The sequence below is a fragment of the Podarcis melisellensis genome (genome assembly GCF_964234715.1).
Source record: "Podarcis melisellensis genome assembly, chromosome: 16".
NCBI classification, from domain to species: domain Eukaryota; kingdom Metazoa; phylum Chordata; class Lepidosauria; order Squamata; family Lacertidae; genus Podarcis; species Podarcis melisellensis.
The window spans coordinates 1,108,669-1,120,204 of NC_138533.1; the positions used below are offsets into that span (position 1 = coordinate 1,108,669).

Sequence of the window (11,536 nt, forward strand, 5' to 3'; positions counted from 1 at the left end):
ATCCACATCAGTGGCAGTGATGGAAATAATTAAGCAATTCACTACTGTCCTGATTGTATCCTCTCAGTTTCTCCCAAAGGAATTCTTGGAGCTGCTCCAGATCTTTTTTATTGTTTACTTGTTAATTCTTTAATTATTTGTTTACTTGTTGATTGTTTAATTTCTAGGGACATGAGTATCCCAGATTTCTAATTACATACACGCAATTAAAATAGCAATAACAGACACTCAGAATTGCAAGCATGATTCAGACTTCTGGATTATTTAAAACTGTCTTCTTATTAGCTGCTCCCTGCTGTTCAGCTCAGGCCTCAGTAAAATAACATAGCATTTGGGGGAAAAGATGCAGCCCAGTAACCCACAACTGGAGGCCAAGATGGAGAAGATCTCCACAGCCACCATGTATTTGCCCTTGGTGCTCAAGTAGGTTGGAACAAAGGAGAGCCACACACTGCAAAAGACCAACATGCTGAAGGTGATGAATTTGGCTTCATTGAAACTGTCAGGCAACTTTCTAGCTAGGAAAGCCACCGTGAAGCTCACAATGGCCAGCAGACCCATGAATCCCAGGACACAATAAAACATGATAGTGGAACCTTCATTACATTCTAGTATTATTTCTTCAGTCACTGAGTGCATGTCAACGTCTGGGAAAGGAGGAGCAGTGGCCAACCATATGCTACAGATTGTGGCTTGAATAAGGGAGCAGGAAAGAACAATTGGGGTGCCCAATGGCTTCCCGACCCACTTCCTCATGCTGGACCCTGGCTTGGTGGCCATGAAAGCTAGAACCACAATGGCAGTTTTGGCCAATATGCAAGAAATTGCCACTGAGAAGATCATGCCAAAAGCAGTTTGACGAAGGAGGCAGGTGACTTCCTGAGGCTGGCCAATGAAGAGCAGAGCACAAAGGAAGGAGAGCAGGAGGAAAAGGAGGAGAATATAAGTGAGGTTGCGGTTGTTGGCTTTAACTATGGGAGTATCTCTGTGTTTTGTGAATATTTGAAGCACCAAAGCTGTGATGCAGGAAAAGAAGAGGGCCAACGTGGCCAAACTGATCCCCAACGGTTCTCCATAAGACAAGAATATTTTGTCTTTGGGGAGGCAGCCATCCTGTTCATTGTTTGCATATTGATCTCCAGGGCATTCAGAACAGTCATCCATGTCTGAAAATGAAAATGGAAAAAACAAATCTTATTAAAACAAAAAGGTCTTCTGTCCTCAAATTGTCATAATGCAGCTAAGAGATGCCAGAATATATATTGGCTACTTCCATACTGTTTTTCCATTAGAGAAATGAGCTTCTGATGCACAGATAAAAAAACATGACAGGTTTGTGTGTGTGTGTGTGTGTGTGTGTGTGTTGCATTCCTTACCCTCCTTGTTTGAGATCTTCCCTTCTGGACATGGAAGGCAATCATAGCAGCAGAATGGCTTTCCTTCCTTCTTGTTCTTTCTATAACCTACATGACAATTCTCATTACACAGAGAAGTGGGTTGTGCCTGTTCATAAATGAAAGAAGGAAATCACTTGGGACTTATCTTCAAACAGTAAAAATGACAGTTAAGCAATAGCTTCCTATAGGTTTTTTGTTTTATCTGAATATGATCTTAAATTCAGCACTAATGATAGCATTGGAGCCCCTACCATTACTGCAGTACCTTTGCCTTTATGAAAGTATTTGAACTTCTTCAGAGATTAGCATGGCAATATCTTATCAAATTAGAAAAAGTTCTGGTGAAAACTTATTGGGTCACTATCTCATATAGAAATCGCTGAATTATTTTTGACTTATACTTGCAATAGAAATTATTGAAATTGTGTCCCATCCTGGTAGTCTAACCACTGTTCCTTTAGCTTTGAATATGCGAACTATGCTTCCAATGGTTTCTCTGGCAACATTCAGTGCCTTTGCTTTCTTTTTGTATACTTGTATCTTTTTTGTGAAGGGTGATGATCTCTTCTCTTATCTTCTTGGACCATTCTCCTGGCTTAGAAATATGGCTAACATACAGCAACATTTGACACTCAAGAAATCCCTTGCGAGTTCAAGTATTTCATGAGTTCCAGCTGAAAGACTGCAAATTTTGATAATAAACCTGATTTGGAATGGGGGTTGAATAACTTTGATTGCAGCTGTAATTGTTTGCTTTTGATGGATTCTTGCAGTGTTGTTTGCTTGCAGAGTTACCTACCTTCTTCATCACCTGTATGTGTCTTAAAATTTACTTTTGCAGAGCCAGGTGCTAAAAATAATACTTTGTACCTGGGGTTTCTGTGAACATTCACTGTTAATCATTTAGCTCAGCAGCCAATGTAAGGGAATGTGTTTGGTATGTCTACCATAATGCTGCAAACTAATGAGAAGGTTAAAATAATGAATTGACTGTGCCTGTGGGGTACAAATTAGGGCTGGGGAACAGATTTGGCCAAAACCCAAGTGGAATTGGGCTGATCCGAAACTGAATCTGGTTTGATTCTGAAGGAAAGGCAGGCAGCATCTGCAAAGAGCAGCACAGAGCACATTGCAACAGAGCTTTCAAATAGCCCCACACTGCACTTTGGATATGTGTGCCTGTTCCAAGCAGGGGAACACATGAGTGCAGTCAAATTGAGCAGGATTGAGCCTGCTAATGAGTAGAGGGTCCAATCCTGCTGTCTTCTTCCCCAGTGGGTACCTAGAAAGATTAAATCGTTCTGCTTTTGACCATATTGTCTGAAAGAGGTTGATTTTGCCCCAGGTATTCCCTGGCCCAGCCCCAGAATGGTTTGGGGGCCTGTTCACAATCCTGAGAATGAAGGAACGAACAATAATAATAATATGTATATACTAATTAAAAGACATACTGGGCTTCCTCAAATTTCATTGACTAGTGACAGTTTCTTTATAGTTGAGACACTTCTGCAAATAGACATAGAAACAAGATAGCTTTTATTTTATCAGTGCTGCAGCCTGATATTAATCAATTCTTACCTGGTTGAACCAGTTGGGCCACATGATACCATCTTCATGAATGGTTAACCTCTTTTCTGGGGGAGCTTGTGGGTCCATTGTTCCAACTTTGACTCTCAGAAATGACTGATTTGGGAATGTGACCCAATTTATTACATCCAATCCAGCTACTAATTCCCCATTTTGGTCAAAGGAAACTTCTTCCCCAGCACTATTATTAAATGAAACACTTCCCAGAAAGTGGTGGAGCTACATTTGAAGAGGAAAAAAGCAAATGATGAAGTTGTCAAAAATAATTAAATATTTGAAATATTTGTACAAATAGAGTGCTTATCTTTAGCATTTAAGAGGTATAGTTCATGGTCTCTTTAAAAGATGCATGCTAGTGTTTTTCTTTCTCTGTTTTTAATGAGTCTCTTCTTCAAAAATGGATGGAGTTAAAAAGGAAAAAATAATTAATGAGCAGTGCTGTTTTCTAGAAAAAGAGGTGCTGGAACTCACCACAAACACCTCCCTCGTTCCCTTGGAATGGCAATGGTGCCCCCCTGAGAGGGGAGAGAACTGAGTTCCAGCTGAAAAAAGCCCTGCTCATGAGGATATACAAAAGAGTGTCATTGTAGAACACAATATTCATTTAAATGTTTTGTGAAGGCTAATTTCAATTGTAGTAATGTTTATTGTAGTGGTAAGATGTGGTTCTTTTAAGAATTAAAGTTAGTCTTGGCATAAATTTCATAGAACATAGACCAAAAATATTAGACAGTATATTCCTTCATATAGGTGGATAAGCTGTGTAAATAAGCTGCTCATCACTTTCCAGGGATACAGGGCTGCCTTTGTACAAATTGTGATAGGGTGATATGGTTTACCTAGCCATCTATGGCCATGTTTTGCTATTCCAAGGGCAACTGAACCCACTTTAAAGTGATGGCAGCATTTCATCCATTATGTTATCCTAACCATTAGTGGATAATCATTTCCTCCCTGAGAGGAAAGAGGAATGAGTTTCCCCCTACTGAAGAGGTATTCAAGAAAAGTCCCCCTTTTAGCTCAGCTCCAGAGTTGAATACAGACATCTGTATTAACTGGAAGACAACATTACCTGCCACGGCTGTTGATCTGTAAGTTTCCACCTTGCTCCACCTGCCATTGCTCCGCAGTTTAATTTGGTGGACTGCATGGTGTGCAAAGCATGTGCCAAAATATAGATAGCATTGTAGATGCTGTAGCTGTGGGCTGTCATGCTCGTTTCAAAAACAGACCCAGGAAGGCTCTCAATATTCTCCTCCCCAGTGCAGTTTTTGTCATCTTTCTTCTCTGAAGCAGAATCCTGAAAACCACAATTAAATGCCTCTTCCCAGAAAACCCTGAGAAAGCCATCTTCTTTTTCCAAGGTAGGCTTTCTCATCTGAATAAATTTCTGGAATCCTGGAAGATCCTTAGAGTGAACTGCAAAGGATAGAGCCCCATGGAGGAATGTGATGTCCCAACCTCTTTGAAAGGGAAATGAGGTGAAATCCATCTGGGCTGTCATAATCCAGACTTTTGTCTTTCCTTGCATTAGCACATCATTCGTTTCTGCAAGTCTGGGTATTGCTCTCATTGCCATAATTGTATGAATTTCACCATGCACAACCACAGCATTGGCAGTGCTTCCCACAATAATGCCAGTTGTTTTAAAACCTTCTTCCACGAATTCATCAAACTCACCAGAAGTGGTAACCTTAGGGAAACTTTCTATAAAATCAAAACAGATACCCTTCTGGGCAAAGATGGGGGGAACATTTTGTACAAATCTCTCTCCAGTGTCATCTGGGATTAAAAGCACACCGATCCACATCCAATGGAAATATAGCAGTAACTGGAGGATCCCCTCGTATTGCTGAGTCCCATCTGGGAATATCCAGTGGGTGAAAAGGGCTTGAGTGTCATTAGTCGTCACTGGAGAAGAGCCATAGATGAGCTGAAGAGGGTCATTGTTAAAATCAAGGGACGAAAGGTGATAACAAATGATGATATCAAAATCCCCAAACAAGATTTCAACATATTAACCAGGGGGATTCAGCTTTTTGCTTAGAGTGGTATCTCGGCTTTCAAACGCTTTGGGTTACAAACTCGGCTAACCCGGAAGTAGTACCTCAGGTAATGAACTCCCCCCCCCCCCCGGATGCAAGCTGACGTTGTGTGTCAGAGACTCGTGCACAGTAGAAGGCCCTATTAGTGAATGTGCCCCTCATGTTAAGAATGGTTTTGGGTTAAGAATGGACCTCCAGAACAAATCAAGTTCATAACCCGAGGTACCACTGTATTTCTGTTAATTTATAATCTGCTCTTTCAGGAAATACTTGGAGATTGATGTCTTTTCATCAAATAGAACAATTATGCAGTTATATTAATGGCAGAATTTGCTGTCTTTCATATCTAAAGGAGGATAAAGGAAATAATAGGTAAATGGCTACCAAGAAAGCCAGTCAGCACAGTGGTGGAGCCTGTCACAAATTCTTCGCAGCGCTTTAGCAGAAATGCTCAGAGTTCCAGGTTCTTCAGTGCAGTATTATCTATTGTGAGCTATATAGATACAAATATTTACAGAAGCAGTTCATACAGTCAGACAGTGTACCTGGCTGCACCTTGAGGCAAATAGGAAAACTCTTTCTGACTTACACAGCATTCTGTGAATCCCGACAGAGCCACCCTGAGGAAAATGTCTATAGCTAGAGAAAGGAGCCCCTGAGCTTAGATACTACAACAGTGTGTGGAGTACTGTAAGAATTTTCAGGCAAAAGTTAACTGGAGGGCTAGGTTTGATGAAGGAGAAGTAGAGTTGTGAGGATACCAGGTGCACCAACTCCTAGGGACCGAGGAAGTTTCCTCCCCACCAATGTACTTTGGGGGGGGGGCTGAGCCCCCTCAATATTCAAGGGGCATCCAGCTCCTCATGGCATCACACATATGACATCGGGGTGTTGTGCGACATCATGCGCATGATGTCATGCTGCATTGCACATGGGCCCCCTCAATCCTCTGCAGGATCCTGTCCGCTTGGGTCTCCTTCCAGTCAGGAGGGGAGAGATCTCCCAGAAAGAGAAGAGACCCAAACCCATTAAGAGGGCTGGGGTGATCCCCTGGGGCTGCTGTGCTATTTGGAGAACCTCAGGAGTGGGATTGATAGAAGGTGGGGAAACAGAGAGAAAGTACTACCTTGTGTAAGAACCTGAAACTGTACCACCTATGCAATGAGATTTAAGAAACTGAAGTACTGTAATGAAAAATGGAAAAGAGCTGATTGTTTACCAGTTGTAACATCAAACTGATAAGAAGCAACTGATGTTAAAAAGAAGATATATGTTTGTCACCTTGTTTTGAAGCCTGTAACATCAACTAAATTTAATGTAATAATTAATAAGTTAACTGTTTCTTGAAATAATTTTAACTCCTGATATGTCTTTTGTTTTTACTAACTTTATTCTGCAAAATAAATCTTTCTTATTTGTTCAACTTCTGCCTGAAGTTGACCTTTACCTCACACACGCTAGATAACCCATGGTAGTTATAGAGTTTTACAGAGGGGGATCTGCTTCAGTAGGATTCAAATATCACTTATTTCTGTTGATTTGGAATGTTAAAGTTATCATGGGGAATATATAAGTCATTTTTCAGCCCAGCATAGCAAACATACAGTTGTGCTACCACAGGCAGCAGACGTTTTGTTACAGTCCTGCACAGGATTAAAGTGTCCAATGAGGAATTCTTCCACCTGAGTTTTTAAGGAGGTGTGGAACTGAAGCAGACATATTTTCCACAACCTACATTTTTGGTTGAAAAATACCAACCCATACCCATTATTTGCCATTCCCTTGATATTTTGTTCTCCAATTAGCAGCATACAACCCAATGAGACTTAGTGAAGGGCAAGTGTAAATGGCTTTCATGATGACCCATGTTCTATGCAGACCTCTTACTCTTGGCATCTTGTACATGGACATGATGGTTGACATGTAGAGACATAAATCGGAGTTTGGCCCCCCAATGGCCACCTTTGGAGTCTCCTGAACATCACACTTGTAGTTGGGGAGGAGTCTTTCTTGGCTAGAGAGAAGTTCCATGGAAGCTTGGTAGGTCCAGCTTGCACTGAAATGGCTGTTGTAGATGTGGAAACCCAGTGAGCTATTAGGCAAGATTATGGGATCTTCATTTATCTCTTTCACAGCAAATGCCAAAGCCAGGATATGCTGGTAGAGTTGTGTCACTGGCCTGTATGGAGAGCAACATAGTGCATAACAGTTCACTTTCACCAAAATGTGTGGCTATATTGAAACATGAACCTGGATGTTTTGCTTCCTTGAACATCTAACTCCTAGCATGGCTTTCAGTCCTGCTAAATACAATCATCCATGTCCAGATACATGCACATGAGGCCACATCTCACAGGGAGGTTCCTCCACCCTGACCAATGCCTGGCCTCCTGGGGTTGCACAGTGGTGGTGTCTTCTGGTGATAAACTCTGATCTTAGGAGTTCTCACTAAACACCACTGTGGCAGCCATGGCAGCTCTACAATGGCAGCTGCAGGAATTCCCTGGCCCAAGGCAGCTGCTTCAATTTGCCTCACAGCTGGGCTGCCCCCTTTGCTACTAGTTCTGTTCTATGGAGGAGGAGGAGGGGGGGGGAGGAGAAAAGTCTGGCTACCAAAAGCTTATAATAAAAACACCTCTATCTCTGAATGAATTACCACTTGGCTTTGATTAAAGTCAAATATTAAATAAGAAATCCTTCGCTCACCACGGTAAATGAGTGGAAAGCCTTAACAAAGTGAATGGGGATGTTACCTTTTATGCTGCCTTGCAAACCTTTTTTTTTTAAAAAAAACCTAAAGACCAGTATAATCCTACCATAGAAGAAGAGAAAAGTTATCACACACTGCAGAAGTGGGTTTGAGATATCAGATCTGCCCCCATGTCTCTTAAACACCAGAACTATGTGGAAGGAAAAGAGTGGCAGCAATCATCATACACTAGTGGCCAATATTGTGAAAACATTTTGTAAAGTATGTCTGTATGACCTCTGAAGCAAAGTATTTGTTTCTGCACATGTTTCTGCACAAATCGCTCCAAGCTGAAATATTCCTAGGATGTTCAGTTCACAGTTAGTTCGCATAAACATGGCATTCTGATCTGTTCTTAATGCATAGTTGATCACATCTATGGAACGTGATTGATATGTCCTTTTAAGTCTTACATTATCAATCATTAAGTAATTGTTTTAGGTCTTGTTCTATTAATCACCAGTTATAATTAGGAGGTTTCCATGCCTGTCTAGTTCTGTGCTCCCTTTCTCAGCCTTTAATCTAGCAGCGATTAATACCTATATGTAACCTTTGCTTTGTACTTGCTTTGTACTTGTGTTAACCAATCAGCAACAAGCACATATGTGGCAATGTTGTAATATTCAATAAAAGGGACTCCCCGAGACATGCTCAGGAGGATGCCTCCCAGATGACACCACTACTCGTCTGTCGTTTATTCCAACCCAACAGACCTCAGAACCATGCTAAATATGGTTATGAAAAACTTGGCCTATCGCTCAAGAACCAAGAACCAAAGTGCTGCACCAACAAGCACAAAACAACCCTTCTGCTGTGCCACAAATCCTACTCTATGGTGTAAGGCTGGAAAGTGTTGATAACTTCTCTTACCTTTCCAGAAGGGCCAACATTGATACCAAAATCCAGCATCGCTTGAGCTCTGTGAGTGCAGCTTTCTTTTGGTTGAAGTGCAGACTGTCTGAGGACTGGGACATTTGCAGGGAAACCAAAATGCTTGTTTACAAAGCTGTCGTACTACCAACCTTACTGTATGCTTGTGAATCATGGACCACTTACAAACACCATCTGCAACTCCTCGAAAGATTCCCTTAAGGTTGTCTCTGGAAATTTTTGCACATGACTTTGGAAGACACACAAACTAATGCCAGTGTACAGGAAGAAGCAAAGATTACCAGTGTTGAGGCAATGATTCTTCATCATCAACTTTGTTGGACTGGTCATGTTGTTCAGATGCCTGACTATCATTTTCCAAAGCAACTACTCTATTCCCAACTAAAGAATGGAAAGCGTAATGCTGGTGGTCAACAAAAGAGGTTTAAAGACTCTCTCAAGGAAAATCTTTAAAAATGTTGGTGAAACACCAACAATTGGGAAACACTGGCCTGCAAGCACTCCAATTGGAGAACAGCCATTAAGAAAGGTGCCATGGACTTTGAAGACACTCAAACTCAGGATGAAAGAGAGAAACACGCTAAGAGGAAGGCATGTTTGGCAAACCCTCACTGTGATCAACTCTGGTCCGGAAATCTCAGTCCTCACTGAGGAAGGCCATGAGAATACAGAATTGGCCTCCACAGTCACATACGGACTCACTGTTAAGACCGTCTTCATGGAAGACAATCTTACTCAGCTATGAGTGATCACCAAAGGAAGCAAATAGCCAAATAAAAGAAGTTATGCACACAAAACCATGATAAAGGGTAATTCATAACTTTTCACTATTTATGTTAGTGTAGAAACTTTTTGCTGCAATTGCAGCTCTGCAATGACATCCCATGGAATGAATCAAATATTTTAATTCACCAGGCGTTTTAATGTGAAACCTAGATTGTATGACTGTTATATAAAATATGTGCTTTATTCCTTGGTTGCTTCTGACTAAAAGTTTATTTAATCAGCTTCACAGATATTCTGTTGGATTCAGGTCAGGGCTATTCAGCACAGTTTGTGGCATTATATTCTGCATTAGATTACCTTTCTAATGATATACTGTAGAAGTTCATTCTAATTTTATACTGTTCTTATGAGCCATCAAACCTTAGAAATACAGCTTTTCCTGAAGTTTTCCACTATTTTGACCACTTTTGTAATGAGCATCCCCTTCATCATATGTCAAATGCAGAAAAATATTCATTACAGATATATGATACGGGTTTTAAACACACACACACACACACACACACACACACACACACACACACTTCCTTACATAATGTCTTCAAAGAGTTCAGGTGTAGGAGGTTCATTGAAGGCTATGCTTGAAGTTATATATATTTGAGAAATAATGCCACCAATAACATCATCTCCAGACTGGAAATATTTGTGAAGAATAGGAAGAGGGTCACTGAGGGAACACGAAGCAACAGCAGCCTTGCACTCATCTGGAGGAAGCAGCGCTGATGCCAACATCATGGAAAGTACCATCCTGCACAGAGTATTGTAGGAGCAAGAGGAAGCTTGCACACAGTCTGAGGCAGCAGCACCAATACCAAGATTGCAAATATTACCATGTTGCAGGGAATTTTGTAGGCAACAATTCATCTCTTTGCCCATTGTCATCTGAGTGATACTGAGCAGCAAAGTCTCACTGGGATGGTTATGAAAGCCAGATTCTTGCAGGGAAAAGAATCAGTGATCAGTCTGATAGAGTCCTTAGTGTAAGGCCAAGCTCTGAACATCACAGGAGATATTAATAGTATCTGCAATTCTTGATTCATAGTTTTCTTGCAGCTACTGGAACTCCCCAGAGAGTCAACGGAATGATCATGATTACTTTGAAAATTACAGGAGAGTTAATCAGCTGTGCTGGGTTGTTGCTTCTTGGTGATGTGGAGTGGGGGGGGGACATGATTATTACATCATAGCCAAAGTCTCAGCTGTTCTTCCTTAGTAGGGAGAGCAATAAGAGTTTATGGAGACTCAGCAAAAAAAATCAGCCCATTGTATCAATAAAAATTTGCATTACATTAACTAACACCATATTGACAGACAATATCTTTGAGTTGAGAGCCAGTGAGATGTATTGTTTAGAGTGTTTGACTAGGACATGGGAGACCCAATTTATTACCTCGAGTTACAAACACTTCGAGTTACAGACTCTGCTAAACCAGAAGTAGTACCTCGGGTTAAGTACTTTGCCCCAGGATGAGAACAGGATGAGCGGCAGCATGGTGGCTGCGGGAAGCCCTATTAGCTAAAGTGGTACCTCAGGTTAAGAACAGTTTCAGGTTAAGAACAGACCTCTGGAATGAATTAAGTTCATAACCAGAGGTACCACTGTACATCCAATCCAGCTACTAATTCCCCATTTGTATCTGTCCTACATGGAGAAGATAAATTCAGAGAATTTGGGGTGAGTACTAGCGGGTAATAAATGCCATTCAAATGATTTGAAGCCCCACTTGGAAATGTGGCAACTTCACATTGTGAAGCCAAATGGATGTGTACATACATGTGTATCTGCAGGTGGATGATGATTGAAAGTATAGCCTTGGCAGAAGTTACATGTTTCACACTGATGATTTGTCCCCATGAAGGAATATACCTTTAGCACCCTATGAATGGAAGATCAGTGTATTGACAGGATAACAAATTGACAGAACAACCTTACGGGGTTGAAAATTGGTCTCAGCTTTATTGGTTACAGATGTAGGTTGGGAATGAAAAAGGTTAAAAGGATAAGAGGTGAAAAATACAAGGAATTACTTTGTCTGGTTTTCATCCAATAAATGCTAGCAAACAATGCAAAAATTAAAACC

At 41.0% G+C, this 11,536-nt stretch overlaps 2 protein-coding genes across 2 annotated transcripts in view; both read right to left on the minus strand.

Moving 5' to 3' along the window:
* LOC309358874 (vomeronasal type-2 receptor 26-like) overlaps positions 1-11,536 on the minus strand; it is a gene marked incomplete at both ends in the record, with an annotated part of 208,931 nt that overhangs the window by 65,106 nt on the left and 132,289 nt on the right. The gene's annotated exons all lie outside the window — the stretch shown is intronic.
* LOC309358849 (vomeronasal type-2 receptor 26-like) lies at positions 265-10,202 on the minus strand (the record flags this gene model as incomplete). The annotated part of the gene is made up of 6 exons (XM_081892119.1): positions 265-1,166; positions 1,377-1,503; positions 2,976-3,080; positions 4,057-4,284; positions 6,917-7,208; positions 9,988-10,202. 6 exons carry the CDS (start codon positions 10,200-10,202, stop codon positions 265-267), a joined length of 1,869 nt encoding a protein of 622 aa, XP_081748245.1.